Raw genomic sequence first — 17,500 nt, 5'->3', positions numbered from 1 at the left:
AGAGCAGTTGCTATGGTAGCTTTAGCCATAGTTGACAGTATAGCGCTGTCTGCTCGCATTAGCCGCATAATGACATACAACTCTGTGTGTGTGTGTGTGTGTGTGTGCGTGTGTGCGCGCGCGTGCGTGCGTGCGTGCGTGCGCGTGCGTGCGTGCGTGCGTGCGTGCGTGCGTGCGTGCGTGCGTGCGTGCGTGCGTGCGTGTGTGTGTGTGTGTGTGTGTGTGTGTGTGTGTGTGTGTGTGTGTGTGTGTGTGTGTGTGTGTGTGTGAATAAGGGCCCCCAGCATTTCTCAAAGGCTTTTGGGTAATTTCATGCAAATTAGCTTTAAGCTGATTGAAGCAACAGCGACAATTGAAAGTGTATGAATACCAACACACACACACACACACACACACACACACACACACACACACACACACACACACACACACACACACACACACACACACACACACACACACACACACACACACACACACACACACACACACACTAATTCAAGTATTTACATGGCCTATTAACTAAACGTATAGGTTAAGCAAATCCCACAAAGTGATACTTCATACTTTGTCAACCTCTGCTCAAATTATTTAGTTACTTATCTTAAAGGACAACTTAGTTTTTTTTACAACAAGGGTTCTGTTATTAGTTTGTAATGATAATAATCAAAAGATAGGTGTTAAAAAAAAATTATTGCTTTCAATTGTTATAGCTATTTTTAACTGGGCGGCGGGGGCATTCAGGTAATTGGTTAAAATTAATGTTTTTTACACAATATGCAGGCTATTTTTATATCCGTAAGGCCGAAGGCACGGAGGTCAGGTTTCACATCGGTCTGTTATAGCGCCACCAGGAGGCCGATTTTTGCAAAACACATTTTTTTATATTAATCCTACAAATTCCGTCTTAACTTCACACAAATCGGTACACAGTATCTCTATAGTCATGTGATCAAGACAGATTTGTTGGATCTTTCATATTCCATCCTGATTGGCTAAGATTGGCTTCCAAAGTTTGCAGGAGTGGCCCGTTTTGTAGAAAAATGCCTCAGATCATGAATGCAGCGTCCGATTTCCGTGAAACATTGTACGCACATCCCCACTAGGCCAAGGAAGAAATGGAGTGTTGTACTGGTCAGCTCCCAGTACAACAGTAGAAGACTGTGGTTGTACTGTCCAACAGTAGAAGATTGTGGTTGTACTGGTAGCTCCTAGTGAGCCATTGTAGATGAAGACATGATAAGGGGAGGAAGGAGGTAAACAGAATGGCTGAAGGGGCAGAACTATGTCTCTGTATGCCTCTGACCCCCCCCCCCCCCCTGTCTTCTTTTATTCATTTGTTTCCTCACAGCTTCCTCTCATCTGCTGGCCTGTTTATCCGTGACTAAATGTGCATGCACACGCATGCGTGCACACACACACGCACGCACGCACACACACACACACACACACACACACACACACACACACACACACACACACACACACACACACACACACACACACACACACACACACACACACACACACACACACACACACACACACAGACAGCTCGGGGCAATGGTATTCCTTTACCTGGAGTTTCTAAAGAGCAGAGAGAGGAGAGTGAATGGTATGTATATATATATATATATATATATATATATATATATATATATATATATATATATATATATATATATATATATATATATATATATATATATATATATATATATATATATATAATATAATATATATGCTACAGTATATATCCTATAGTCAAAGATTTGCAGTAATGTTCATGATGTTTGAATAGCCAAAGTATAAAATAAGGTTAAAGTGGTTAAAATGATTATGACGCTACATTAACCAATTTAGCTGGGGACCCCCTGGTAGCCCCAAGGACTCCACTTTGAAACCAATGACACAACATGGGGGCTGCGCGTAAATGACAACTGCATCACTTGTCAACTAGAAATGACTCTTTGCGTGGCACAGAGTGCAGAGCTCAGTGTTCCCACTAAGGAAAGTAGGCTTTTTAACATCTTAAAACTGTCTTTGTTTTGGTGAGTAGCTAAAGTGTATTTTTCTTTTTTACTAAAGACGAGAGGCTGCGCAGCCTGCGTGGGTGTGAGGGGAAAGGATCGAAAGTACCATAGCGTTAAGGAGAACTCCTTCTAACGCTATGGACCAATGGACCAAAGCTATCCCACAGGGGAAATCCAGTTTCAGCTTCACCCAGCTGATGGCTGCTCAGATGGTTGATGATGAGCATGTAATTCTACCATAGATGTCTACAGAACGACAAATGATTTACTTATGTGTGTGTGTGTGTGTGTGTGTGTGTGTGTGTGTGTGTGTGTGTGTGTGTGTGTGTGGGGGTGTGTGTGTGTGTGTGTGTGTGTGTGTGTGTGTGTGTGTGTGTGCATGTGCGTGTGTGCGCGCACGTGCGTGTACTCACAACACTACGAGGTTAGTGAGGCTGGAGAAGGCGTGGTCAGGGATGTGACTGATGCGGTTCAGAGCCAATGTCATGGCCTGTAGGGAGCTGACGTCACTCAGAGCTCCGACCGGAACCTCCCCCAGCCAGTTGTCGTCCAACCACAGGTGACGCAGGGCGGGCAGACCGGAGAAACAGCCAATGGGAACACTGGAAATGCGATTGGCGTCTAGACGCCTGAGAGGAGAGAGCGGGAGAGAGATAAAGAGAGAGAGTCAGAAAAATAGACAAAGATGCAGACATAGGGAGAAACAGAAAGAGAGATAAGAGGGGAGATGCAAGGCGATATGACTGGTATAACCTGCACAACACTAAAATGGAAACAACGTCTCCAAACAGCCACCCCTATAATAAGTCGGCACAAGAGATGCTCTGTTACATCCCGGAGGACTTTTCTACTAGCGCTTGGCTGGTGGGTAACCATAAGGCTCGCCCCAAAACACACTCGCCCCCATTCTTTCCAGCGGCCCTTGTATATGTGTTTTACTGAGGTTAAGGTTAGGAATACGTTTAGGGTTAGGCATAGTTTTACTGAGGTTAAGTTTAGGAATAAGGTTAGGTTTTGGCATAGTTTTACTGAGGTTAAGTCTAGGAATAAGTTTAGGTTAGGCATAGTTTTACTGAGGTTACGTTTAGGAATACCTAGTGGCGACCGTTCCGAGGTCGCCGGATTTGCCCCCGGGCGAGCGTTCTTGTATTCGGCTGTTGGCATCCTGGAAGAGGTTGTGGGAGTCAGCCGAGGCCCTCACGTATCTACCGCCACATCTGTGCACGTGGTGGTATGCTGGTGCTCATAGGTGCTAAAACCCAACCCAGACCCCAATTTATATTTGAATTGTGGAGGAAACATCTCTCTCCCTCTCTCTGTCTCTCTCGTTGACCCGCAGGACCCTCTGGATGGCGTAAAAGGAGAAGATCTACCATGGTCCATGCCGGCAACGGACTCTAATGAACCGTCTACGTACCGGGGTCGGCTGCTTCAAATCAACTATGAAGAAGCGAGGCTTGCCAGACAGTGCAGCATCTGAGTGCAGTGAACCTGAGCAGACTGAAGGTAGGTACTGCTTTAAACCCTGTCTTCATTCAGATTAACCTGTACAATGTCTTATTCAAGTATTTTATGTTTAGAACATGTATATATATGGTAGACAACAAATATTTATAGAGAAGAATATGGCTACCTGACTTGTACAAATTTCCTGTTGCATTTTCAGCCATTATTCCATGCTTGATTGCTTAACAGTAATCATTACACAGAATAAATACTGAGGCAGAGCAAATAAGAGAAGGCCATATTGGCAAATAAACATGTCAAAGTGCAGTGGATCTCATCTGTTGTTAAAAAGGGACATCTCCTTTGTCTGTCTCTCAGCGGTCTGTGGTGAGGTGTCTTCACGTTAGGAAGGTGAGTAATGTATTACTGTACTTCATATGAAGTCTTTAGGCTAATTTATAATTTATCATAATAATATATAGTCTTGCTTGCTGAATTCGTTTTGCTTTTAATCACATTTTCTTATTAAAATCAGTTATTTCCTCGTCGTATGGCACAGTGACCCTGCCATACAATGAAGCATAATTTACCCGTTTCAGTTTTGTGATAGTTGGTTATTGAGGACTTTAGTAGTAGTAGTAGTAGTAGTAGTAGTAGTTTATTTTGGTCATAAAAGGAACATTCAATATATATTTTTTTTCACATCATATGGACGTGATCACTCAGATTTACAAAAGTAAAAACAACCAAATGACAAGACTTACAGATTTATCGAAGTATCATCATATATCAACATTCATATATAATACTATAGTAATATATTTGAAAATAACAAATAATATAATAGTATCTTGCTTGATACTACCATATAAAGAGTAAATGATACAGTTAGTGTAACTTTATCATAATTAATATATAATTAAGATATAATTAATAAGATATCCTTACAAAGCTGATATTCCTTCCAGTATTAATAATTCACATTAATGCTCTACATTTATCTATTATTTTAGATTTATAGAAAAGAAAAATGTTAATTGATCTTTTTAATTGATTTTTTTGTTCATCGTCCAAACCGTTCCAAGGACTTGCCAGCATTGACATTGGCATCTTCAATTTAAGTTGTAACTTCTGAAGGTGACAACGTTGATCAGAGGAACAGGAATAGGACGGGAGAAAGTTGAACTAGAGCTTTGGCGCAGAGAGGGAGGGAGAGAGAGAGAGAGAAAGCAGCAAACATGCGGCTGACCCTGGCGACAAAGTCTTTCTCATCGAGAGCCCTGCTGATCCTTCTGTTTGCAAGCTGGTCCAATAGCATTTCAGTTTCATTGTCTCCGGAAGAAGCCAAGCAGTTTCTGAGCAGACCCAGAAGAGCCTATCAAATGTTCGAGGAGATTAAGCAAGGCGACTTGGAGAGGGAATGTGTGGAGGAGAGGTGTAGCAAAGAGGAGGCGAGGGAGGTGTTTGAAAACGACCCTGAAACGGAATACTTCTATCCCAAGTATTTAGCCTGTGTGGAGGAGTTTGGAGATTCAGAAAAGAAGAGGCAGGACCTGGTAACGTGTGTCCACAATATTCCAGATCAGTGCTCTCCTTCTCCCTGTAATCCCAGAGGCACAGTCCGGTGCGAGGACAAGAAGGGTGACTTCTTTTGTCACTGTTTCACAGGCTGGATAGGCGCCAGGTGCGCGAAGGTGAGAGTGCTAAACCGCTTCTAAATCTAATCGACCATTGGAAACATGATGTATTTGCAGTTATTCTATTTCATATTTGATTTGGGAATGGACTACACACATGGTCCAATGTGTTGTATGGACTACAACACATTCATGGTAGTTCCAGACAGAGAAGCGCTATACTAGATTGAAAGGTTTGTTTAGTTAACAGTGAGTGAACTTGACTGATGGAAACCTTTTGAACCTTTGCCTCAGTTCACCAGGATGCAAGGAGCCGTGGGGGTGAGGAATCGATCAGCACTGGTATGTCTGGGTACAGGTCATCACAATGCAGGACATGAAGGTAACAGAGCTGACCAGGGTTGGATTTGATGACTCTGCTTTTGATGTCCTCCTCTGGTCACTCATTAAATGGCCGTTGGGATATGTTTTATCCCTGCTTCTAGGTCTTTTTTGTATTGAGAAATGTACGTGTGACCACATTAACCCTGGTGTCCCTATTTTGGTCAACATTTCAAAAATAGATCTACAAGCTCACAATGCATCACAATGCCAAATGTTGTGAGAACAGACTTTTTTGCTATTTGTCATATGAGGAAGATTAAAGGGTTAAGTGGTTAAAGGAGTACCGGTAGTTCACCCAAACAATTACTTATTTTATATCAATTACACACCCCATGAAGCCTTCAATTCATGGAGTTTTTTTTTGTTTTTGTCGCATTCCTAAGCCAATAATTTGATGACCAGCGGAAAGATGCTAATGTCTCCAGTAGGAGACTCAAAAGAGACTCTTTGAGTCTCCTGAAGAACAGCCGGTGATCAAATTATTGGCTAATTAATTCTAATTAAGGCTTCATGGGGTGTGAAATTGAAATAAGTCGTTTTTTGGGTGAACTACTTTAAGAAAATTCCCGCCCGGCCGCCCCCCCCCCCTCCTATTTTCTTTAACAAATCCAACACATCATATTCAGGTCATGAAGATAACAGTGCAGACCACGCTGCCAAAAGCCTCTCCATGGTGAGATCAGCAAACAAAGGTTTCACCTTCAACCTATACAGGCAACTGGCCGCTCAGACGGACAACCAAGGCAAGAACGTCTTCTTCTCACCCGCAAGTGTCAGCCTGGCCCTGGCAGCCTTGTCTGTAGGGGCCCGGGGCCAAACCCACCAGCAGCTCTTCAGTGGTCTGGGCTTCAACAGCTCCCTACTGAGCCAGGTTGACGTAAACCAGGCCTTCCATGGAATTCTGACTGGAGTCAGCAAGACTTTATCAGAAGACATCAGTGCAGGAACTGCAGTGTTTGTGGACAATAAGTTCAAGCCACAGCCTGAGTTCCTGGAGGCCCTCAGGCAGTCCTACCTGGCGGAGGGGTTCAGTGTGGACTTTAACAATTCCACAGAGAGTGCTGCTACCATCAACAAGTATGTGGAGGGGAAGACCCACGGCAAGATAGACCAACTAGTGGAAGGCCTGGATTCTGCTACTATCATGTATCTTATTAGTTACATATACTACAAAGGTAAGAGATGTAATGTAAAAGTTTTTGGAATCATTTCATAGACCAGAAATTAAACTGCTGTTTTTAATATTATTAGCCTAATAATGGGTAGGGTTCATCTCTAACTCAGTGATTCTCAACCTTTTTCAAGGACCCCTAATGTGATATACATTAGGCCACAGACCCCTATTTGATAACATTAGTTTAATCTCTGGGAGCCCAATCTACACTTAGAGACCAATAAGGATCAGGGTTAGGTTTAGCCCCAGACCCAACATTGAGAAACTGTCCTCTAACAAGTTATATCATGGCTACAGTCACCTTTCCACATTTAAGTTTAGTCTCACTATTGTCATCGTTGTTTCTGTTTTTCCACTGCTTTCTCTCAAACAGGAAAATGGCTAACTCCATTTGACCCTGCATATACCGAGAAGGATTTGTTTAATGTGGATGCGCAAAACCAGGTACCACACCCCATAACACTGCTGTCTAACTGAATGGATTTTTGTTAGTTTGTCCACTAATTGCACCTATTTGTATTGTATAGTAGTATTATGTTTTACTATTGTTATGCAGTCATTTTCACTGATCATTAAGATAAACAGTAGAAATATGTACATCTCAATACTGCACGGTAGGCTACTACTGTACACTGCTGTGAACAGGGTGAAAAGAGTTGCCAGATGGGAAATGTTAAATAATTCAATAAAGACGCGACTTGTGTTTTTAATGCCTCCAAGTACAGCCTCTTTTTTTTTTTTACTTATAATTTTTATCCCTCGATTTTGTAACCCTTTTTTCACCCGTTGCCAATTTGCTATCTGATCCTGGGCGCTACACTCCCCCCACCAGCCTAGGGAGGCCAGGGCCGAGCTCATGCCTCCTTCAATGCATGAGAGCCAACTGACCTTCTTGTCACCTGACAGGGGGGAGTTTCCCCGGTTGGACGTAGCGTGTGGAAGGAACACGTTATTCCAACCAGTTCCCTTCCCGTCCATCAGGCGCCCCGGCTGACTAGGGGGAGGCAGTATAGTGACCAGGATTACCACATGTTTTTGTGAGGGTATTAACTACCCTAGGAGACACGGGGAGAACATGCAAACTCCACACAGAGTAGGCCCTTTCGCCAACCCCACCTAGGGTATGGGCGCTGGTGACGCGGAGGAGAATACACACCCCCAGCGCCCACAGCGTCCCCGGCGGGAATCGAACCCAGGACCTTCTAGCTGTGAGGCGACAGCGCTACCGACTGCGCCAAAGACAGCCTGATTGTCGAGGTCGGAGCGCTACGATATGAACGTTCGGCCAATCACAGAAAACCACATGCACGGGAGGACTGGATCGACTCCTGCCCGAGCCAACTTTGTTCAACTGTGGCTCTGCTTGCTTGTAGCATATATACTGTACATATAACGTTACATACTCTTGTATTCATTGCAACTGTCATTCTAGACTTACAATTGATGAGATGATCAAAACATTAATAATTACCACGAGCCACCGAGGGCACGTTGAGCCACGAGTTCAACGATGCTTGTAGGCAGATAATGTAACATTAACATTAACCTGATCAAAGCAGAACGAGAGCTTTTACTGGCTGACTTAATGTTCCTGCATGGTTTCTTTCCGAAAAACAGCTAAACATTGTCCAATTTTCTATTAAGTATATAGCCTACATTATATTTTGGCTATATGTGATAAGAAGAAGTGTAATACAATTGTAGAGTGTGATTGTGAACGCTTTCCCTAACTCTACCCCTCACTAACTCTGTTAGTTATGTAACAAATAGGCAAACTCATCATTGAGCAATAAAAGAATATTCATGCTTATAGCCTATACTCTGCATAATGTCAGGGTATAGCATGATGTGCTTATAGTAGCCTATACATTTGTATTTCTCATTCGGAAAACATTAAAATTGACGTTGAGATTAAAGCATTAATCATTAGACATTTGGCTCTGTACTTGAAAAAAAGTAAAAGTATCAATACCGCAATACAGAAATACTCTGTTACAAGTAAATGTCCGGAATTCAAAATATAGCCTACTTGAGTAAAAGTATAAAAGTATCGGCATCAAAATGTACTTAAAGTACCACAATTAAAACACTCATTATGCAGAATGTTTCAAGTTTTCAAATGTTAACAAATCCTTTGAAAATAGCAGATCTACAAGCTTATTGTGAGCTTGTAGATCTGCTATTTTTAAATGGCTGAAATGTATATAGGGCTGAAGTGGTTAATGTATGTTCTATAATAATAATCCAAATCTACAAAGTAACTTGTAGTTTTAACTAAAGTTTTAAATAATTGTAGTGGAGTAAAAGTATAATATTTGCCTGAGTAGAAGTAAAAGTACTGAAAATTGTTAATACTCCAATAAAGTATAAAAAATACCCCAAAATTGTAGGCTACTTAAATAGTACTTAAGTACAATTTTGGTCTCACAATGTTGGGAAGACCGCATGGCTAATTTGCATACGCGTAATATATTCACGAGGATATGCAAATGAGCCATGCGGTCTTACTCCCCAGGCCGTCATGGATGAATTTCAACCTGGTGTTTGCACTTTTCCTTTACTGCTCCATTCATCTACATAAACGTCCATATTTCAAATATAAAGTGTTTACCCCATGGCCACGGATGTTACAATAATGTACGGGCCATCGGAAGTAACCGTATCTTCCGTATTGTTCAATAAAAAGCCAACGATCGGATTAAAATGGACGTGCGGGTCATGTAAAAAAAACTAATACAATTACTAGATCATGACATACCATAGAATGACAAAATAACAAGCTGACAAAGTGTAAAAATCAATCAAATCAATCTTTAGTTTTATTTAATCCTTGCTGTAATCCTTGCTGTTTCCTCGATTCCTCGATGAGGAAGAAGGAGGAGCAGGCCTCCTTCTTCCTCATCGAGGAATGGGGGCTGGGTCCGGGAGTTGGGGGAAAGATTTAACTGGTCAGTGAAACAGTAAATCCAGGACCGTGATTGGCCGCTGCTCAAGCAGTGATTGCAGGACCGTGATTGGTCGCCCAAGCAGTGAATGGAGGACCGCGATTCGCCACCCAAGCAGAGAATTAAGGACCACAAGCAGAAGAGACTAAGAAGTTACTGCAGGCGCCACCGTGCTAATATCTGACAGAACAGCTGCTGTTCAGTGTGAACAAAGCGTTGAGTTCTTCTCAGATGTTTGGTGGTTGTGTGTTCATAAATCAAGAGGTTCTAATGATTAGAGCTAGACCAATATATCGGCCAGCATTTGACTTTTCTGAGTGATTTTAATCACTTTCAACCTGGCGTCCCTATTTGAGCCATGTCATTATAAGCAAACCTTTTGGACACAAAAACCTGGCATGGGTCGGGCTCTTCTAATGATCCACATGGTGATGTTGCAGGTTCCAGTCCAGATGATGAACACAGGGTTGGATAGGTTTGATGTCTACCATGACCAGCAGATCTCCACCAGAGTCCTCCGTTTACCCTTCAACAACTCCTACTCCATGCTGTTGATGCTACCTGACGGAGAATTGACTGCGCTGGAGGAGCGCATCTGCCCCATGCACTACACCAAATGGCTCAATGGGATGAAGAAAGGGTCTGAAATCACATTTGACATTTTCTACAAAAACAGCTAATCTGCAAGCTCACAACATGTCATGACCTCGAACTTATAGATTTGCTATCGTTGAAGATTTTTTTGAAAACTTGACATGCCCAAATTAGGGACATCAGGGTTTAAGTGGTTAAGAGTTTTGTGTTTAATTACATTCAAAATGTCATATATTAGCCTACATGTTACTTATTATTAATTTAAAACGATTCATAATAATAATAATAGGGACCCAAAGTCCCTTTGGTAAGGTATGTTAGAATATTACCTTCTGTGTCAAGTAATGACTTTTGCATTACGTTCACAAAACACTTCAAGTCAGAGATGGATCAATCAATTCCAGAATGATCTTATAAGATCATCCACAATATTTTGGCATAGTCTTAAGTGTTTTGTATTTCCTTTTCAGGAATTACGATGTGTTTCTTCCCAAGTTTTCCATCAAGACTAAAGTAAATCTGAGCAATGTGCTGCGTCAGATGGGAATAACGGACATGTTTGGTTCTGCAGCCGACCTCAGTGGCATTGCAGAGGGTGTGGCTGTGTCAGAGGTAAGAGGTGTCACAATGGATGAGTGTCTGACTGTCTATTTGTCCCTTCATATCACAACAAAGGACAGTCCATCAGTGCAGTAGCCATTGGGCTCCTCAACCAAGCCTGACCCCCATATGTTGTGAACTATTCTTGGATTACTGACTCATGTTTCACTCTGACACATTCACACATAATAATATAATAATAATAAACATTATAGTTATTGCTTTACAACATAAGACCAAACAGTAAATCATATACTGTACAATTTGTGTGAATAAGACAGCAACACACAATTAACAGCATCAACGAGTATAGATGCACCAATTGCTGCCATTAGGGAGTTAAAATGTAAGGCTTCTTTTGTAAATAATAGTTTTTAAATTAGATTTAAAAATGGTTATGGAGCTAGCAAGCCTGAGGTCCAATGGCAGGCTGTTCCAGAGTCTAGGGGCCCTGATGGCATAGGCCTGGTCACCCTTGGTCACCAGCCTGGACTTACTGTCAGAACAACCAGTACAGCCGAATCAGAGGACCTCATCCCTTTTTTTTAAAGACTATCTGTACCTTTTATTGTGGATCACATTTCTTTTATATTTAATGTATCTATGTCACCAGGCATAGTGCCCAGTGTCTGGAAATCAGCATATGTAGTCCCACTGCACAGGTGGTGACTGTAATGATCCCAATAACTATCGGCCAATTTCAAAACTGCCCTATCTCTCAAAGATTCTGGAATCCTTAGTAAATAACCAGCTAAAACCATTCCTCTCACAACAGTCTATTCTAAGTCCTCATCAGCCTGGCTTCAGAGCTAATCATAGCACTACCTCAGCTGTCACTCTAGTTCTGGATCATGTAATCATTGGTTTAGACAATAACAAACATGTTGCGGCTATTTTTATTGAGCTGGCCAAAGCATATAATACAGTAGACCACTCCGTACCCTTAGAAAGACTACTCATCCCAGGCTTTGATAAGGATTCTTGCAGCTGGTTTAGGAACTATCTGTATGGCAGACGTAAATGTGTGAAGATGGGAGGTTTCCTCCCGGTTAAATCTGGTGTACCACAGGGATCCATTCTAGGCCCTGTCCTGTTCACTATATACATAAATGAAATTGTTTCTTCTCTATGTGGCTGTCAAATGAATCTCTATGCCGACGACACAATCTTATATTGTACCACTGACTCCACTCTATTGGCCATCAAAAAACTGCAACTCTCGCTACAGCACTACTTTAACTACTAGTCAGGTTCACTATGTGTTCTTGTTCAAAATTTGTGGAGATTAGCAAAACAATACTTTATTTTTATCTTCAGAACATGGGGAATCCAAAAATCTATGTTTGCATTTGCACAGACACCTGCATGTCCGCCATATTGGACGTTCAAAATGGCCACCATAAAATACATAATTTGTGATATCTTGGCTTCTAAACAACATAGAAAGTTAATTAAATATACTAATCCAATGTTTTCTGGGTCAAGGAATCCAATAGAGACCTAAAGGATTGTGCACAGGGACTTGCAGTAGCGCCACATAGGGGATGGCCAGTGAAATTCAGGTTTACTATGTTAAAAAATATATTTTCGTTAAAAAGTTTGGATTAGAAAAATATACACTTTTGGAATCTTCAGAGCATGAGGAATCCAAAAATCCTTGTTTGCATTTGCACAGATACCTGCATGGCCCACCATATTGTTCAATATGGACGACCTAAAATATATAGCCTAATTTGTGCTATCTTGGATTCTAGACAACCAACCTTAGTTAATATGTTTCCAGGTCAAGGAGTCCAATAAAGACCTCAATGTAGTTATTATATAAAAGCAAGAAAACAAATGTAAATGAAAAATATAGTCTTTATATTTGTGTAATATCAACACATCATTGACTTTATTACACCACAGGTTTACAGATGTAAAGAAATGGGTGAAAAACTCCATTGTTTCTGTTGTTTTCAAAGAGAAGAAAAGAAAAGAAGAGGGCGGGGAGAGCAAGGAGAACAATCTATCAGTAATAGAAAACTTGTCAAGGATATACAAATGGCATAAACCAACAGATACAGTATGTACATGAGATTAGACATAAGGTGCAAGGTGGTGACACTTTGGTAGGTCTACACTAGCAGCAGGTATGTACATGAGATTACACATTAACTTGCAAAAACAGTATTGACAAGTTATAAGATTGAACTATATACAATAATATCATCTATCATTCTTTTACGGCCCTTCATCACTGTTAGGAGGGTCATTTTCAGCATTACAGTCTGCGTCGTTTTCGCAGTCACTTCCAAACAAAGTTCTGTGCAAGTTGTGTCTCCTGCATGAACATCTCTGGGTTGTACAATGGGTTTTGCACTGACATCTGACCAACTCTACAATGGCCTGTGGTGCAGGAGGAACCTTTGTGGTAGTAGGTAGTATCTCACAATGGCTCCATGTTTGAGTGGGTCAAAAAGACTCTGCCACGTCACAGTGGCTTGGCACCACACCCTACTTTGATCATGCACACGTTCAATGTTCTCCTCAAGGGCACCAACGGTAGGAGGCAACTTGCTGCTTTATGCCAGATGTTTGCAAAACAGATACCACCTTAGGTCAGGAATGTTTGTTATATGGATGCCCCTTGGGCAGTACATCATACAAAGTTGGCCAATGCATCATTCACCTCCTGTGTTAGGTCGCCTTCCTCTGTTAGTTTCTGTTAGTGGTCAGATGTCAGTGCAAAACCCATTGGACAACCCAGAGAAGGTCATGCAGGGGACACAACTTTGTTTGCACAGAACTTTGTTTGTGTGGAAGTGACTGCGAAAACGACACAGACTGTCTGTAATGCTGAAAATGACACCCCAGACAGTGATGACGAGCTGTAAAAGAATATTCCTGAATGATAGATCTAGTAGATATTGTATGTATATAGTTCAATCGTTCATACTGTTTTTGCACCTTAATGTCTAATATCATACCTGCTGCTAATGTAGACCTACCAAAGTGTCACCACCTTGCACCTTGTGGCTTTTTTCCCCCTAATTTTTATCGCTCGATTCTGTAACCCCTTTTTCACCCGGTGAATTAGCTAAGTGATCCTGGGCACTACACTCCCCCCACCAGCCTAGGAAGGCCAAGGCCGAGCTCATGCCTCCTTCAATGCATGAGAGCCAACTGACCTTCTTGTCACCTGACAGGGGGGAGTTTCCCTGGTTGGACGTAGCGTGTGGAAGGAACACGTTATTCCAACCAGTTCCCTTCCCCTCCATCAGGCGCCCCGGCTGACCAGGGGGAGGAAGTATAGTGACCAGGATTACTACATGTTTTTGTGAGGGTATTAACTACCCTAGGAGACACGGGAGAACATGCAAACTCCACACAGAGTAGGCCCTTTCGCCTTTTGTCTAACCTCATGTACATACTGTATCTGTTGGTTTACGCCACTTGTATATCCTTGACATGTGTTCTATTAGTGTTAGATCTCCTTGCTCTCCCTGACCCCCCTTCTTCTTTTCTTTTCTTCTCTTTGAAAACAACAGAAACAAAGGGTTTTTCCACCCATTTCTTTACACCTGTAAACCTGTAAAGTCAATGATGTGTTGATACTACACAACTATAAACACTATGTTTTACATTTACATTTGTTTTCTTGCTTTTCTATAATCCTGAGAACTACATTGAGGTCTGTATTGGACTCCTTGACCTGGAAAATATATTTAATTAAGGTTGGTTGTCTAGAATCCAACGTAGCACAAATTAGACTATATATTTTATGTGGTCCATATTGAACATGCAATATGGCGGCCATGCAGGTATATGTGCAAATGCAAACAAGGATTTTTGGATTCCCCATGCTCGGAAGATTCCAAAAGTGTTATAGTTTTGCTAATCAAAAATTCGTAACAAAAGTATATTTTCTAACATAGTCAACCTGCATTTCCATGGCCATCCCCTCGGGGGCGCTACTGCAAGTCCCTGTGCACTATCCTTTAGGTCTCTATTGGATTCCTTGGCCCAGAAAACATAGGATTAGCATATTTAATTAACTGTCTATGTCGTCTAGAAGCCAAGGTAGCACAAATTATATATTTTATGGCGGCCATTTTGAACGTCCAATATGGCGGACATGCAGGTGTCTGTGCAAATGCAAACATAGATTTTTGGATTCCCCATGTTCTGAAGATAAAAAAATGTATAGTTTTGCTAATCTCCACAAATTTTGAACGAAAGTATATTGTTTTACATAGTGAACCTGACTATACCTTAAATGAACACTTAACAAAAATAAAACAACATTCATGGTCTTCTCTTAATCCAAAAACATAGATAACTCCAATCTCTTTATCTCCACCACCACTGGACGACAAATTTAATTTTGAAACATCACATAGACAATCTTGTTGTAAAACTCAGTCAAAAGAGTGTCTGCCTATATAGAAATAAAATTAGTTCTGTAGGAAAAGGATTATCGAAGCCAGATTTTAATCTGTACTGACTATGGGGATATAATCTATCGTCATGCAGCTGCCTCCACACTCAAGACTCTGAACTCAGTTTACCACTCAGCTCTGAGGTTTATCACTGGTGACAACTACAATACTCATCATTGTGTCCTGTATGATAGGGTGGGATGGTTTTCTCTGACTGAGAGATGCAATAATCATTGGCACCTCTTCATTTACAAAGCCCTGGTTGAAAAATTACCACCATATTTCATCCATGTTACGTCAGAAACCTAGTCACATCCTAACTCGCTCTATTGAACGGCTAGTCCTTCTATGTGTAATCTCAGCATCATTGTAAATGGGGGTCTCCCTCAAAGATCTCTCAGAGAATTTTAAATAAAGGTTCAATGAATGAATGAAAACATATAGGACCACAATGGAAACAAGTCCCCAGGACTTTTTTTGTGTTATCCTTTTAGCCCAAATGTATGACTGTACCTCGTGCTGTTTGCATTTCTGTCTAATAAAGTATTCAGTCAACCAATCACTCAGGACAGGCACATAGGGTTCCTGCAGCTCAGCTAGATATCGAAGTTAAGGGCCGTTAAGAGCTTAAAAGTTAACAATAAAATCTTTAAATCAATTCTAAAAGTGACTGGCAGCCAGAGCAGTGCAGCGGTCTGGCAACCCCCACGGGGTCCTTGAGGGGTTTCCAGGGGTCCCCAACTAAATGATAGTTAGGAACCTAATGGACCTCACAGGTCTGTAACTCTTATGCGGGTTTGTGGCCTAATGCAAGCCAAGAAACTGGGGGTCGTAAAACCCATTAAGACCGGGGAAGCATCTGTGTCATTTTAGATTTCTTTGGCTATTCAAAAATAGCAGATATACAAGCTCGTATCGCGTGCAAAATGTTTTCAAATCTTTGAATACATATATATTTTAAAGCAAACATTAGTAAGTCATATCTTTGCTTCTGGGGGTCCCTGGAACAAAATATTTTGAGATGGGGGTCCGCGGCCAAATACATACAATTTTGGGATGTCCTTGACATGAAAAAGTTTGAGAACCACTGATGTAGCAACATAGTTTTTTTTTTTTAAACTGTTGGGATTTAGAAGACATTTTGTAGAATCGGCCTCAGGTCTTAATGGGTTAAATGAAAAGCCGTGAGAATTACTGATCTAATCATTGATTACGTGCAGGTTGTGCACGAAGCCACGTTGGATGTGGACGAGGCTGGAGCTACTGCGTCTGCAGCTACAGGCATCTCCACCTCAAGAACGGTTCCACCAGATCCTGAACTGAAGTTCAATCGTCCCTTCATGGTTCTCATCGGTGACTCTGACAACATTCTGTTCATGGGAAAGATTGTCAATCCAAACATCTGATGAGACAAACTGTCTGTTCACACTCAAGCACAGATGTTGACTGTCAACATATTAAATCCTCTCGAAACCAGTTTCTTGTGGTCCATTCATTCTAAAATGCTGAAATCTGCATTGTTTGTATGTGTAGTTCTTGGCTTGCCGCATATAAATACACCATCTTCTGTAGAACTCATGCAGATCCCGGGAAAGGCTATTTCCATACAGTGCTGGGCCTGTGAGTATACTCTGGCTGGTGACAGAGTAGAAAGACTTTTCTGTGACATCCTGAAGTTCCTTTAACTGTCTATGGCATGGATGTTCAACAGAGTTACTACAGGGCGGGGGGCACCAAATCTATGCGTTGTTGTTGTTTTTTTTTTTCCACATTAACCACTTGAACCCTACAGTAGCAATCCTATTCTGGGGGAACATTCGCCGAAAATAGCCGATCTACAAGCTCACAACTATTTTCGGCAAAGAGATTTGTTTAGAGGGGAAAAAGAGCAGACCAAGTACAGAGCCAAAAGTAGGCCTACACTTGATGATTTAAGAAGTAGGTAAATGTCTGAAAATACAAATTAACCTCAATCCAACATATGAATAGAAAAGATAATGTAAATTTGCACACACATGCACACACATGCACGCAAGCACACAGACCCTCTTAAAGTGAACAGACAGCTACAGGTATCTCTCTCTGTCTCTGTTGGAACAAAACAACCTCTGTTCTCAGAGAAAGAGAGAGAAAGAGTGGGGCGAGAGAGAGAGTGAGGAGAGAGAGTGGGGAGAGAGAGAGAGAGAGAGAGAGAGAGAGAGAGAGAGAGAGAGAGGAGACAACACATAATAGTTGATCAGATAAATGTGTGTTTCAGACACAGAGA

At 41.5% G+C, this 17,500-nt stretch overlaps 2 protein-coding genes across 2 annotated transcripts in view; one reads left to right on the top strand and one right to left on the bottom strand.

Annotated features, from left to right (window-relative positions):
• LOC311039622 (leucine-rich repeat-containing G-protein coupled receptor 5-like) overlaps positions 1–17,500 on the bottom strand; it is a gene marked incomplete at both ends in the record, with an annotated part of 63,496 nt that overhangs the window by 16,843 nt on the left and 29,153 nt on the right. Inside the window, one exon of the mRNA XM_084049559.1 lies at positions 2,447–2,662. Within this exon, the coding sequence (XP_083905685.1) occupies positions 2,447–2,662 (216 nt within the window). The remainder of the gene's footprint in view (positions 1–2,446; positions 2,663–17,500) is intronic.
• LOC311040046 (serpin A3-5-like) lies at positions 4,718–16,640 on the top strand (the record flags this gene model as incomplete). The annotated part of the gene is made up of 7 exons (XM_084050118.1): positions 4,718–5,173; positions 5,411–5,498; positions 6,127–6,675; positions 7,048–7,118; positions 10,060–10,259; positions 10,684–10,825; positions 16,455–16,640. 7 exons carry the CDS (start codon positions 4,718–4,720, stop codon positions 16,638–16,640), a joined length of 1,692 nt encoding a protein of 563 aa, XP_083906244.1.

The sequence above is a fragment of the Gymnoscopelus microlampas genome, assembly GCF_963454915.1.
Source record: "Gymnoscopelus microlampas genome assembly, chromosome: 23".
NCBI classification, from domain to species: domain Eukaryota; kingdom Metazoa; phylum Chordata; class Actinopteri; order Myctophiformes; family Myctophidae; genus Gymnoscopelus; species Gymnoscopelus microlampas.
Note: the sequence above shows the minus strand (reverse complement) of the source record. Positions and strands in the feature narration are given on the sequence as shown.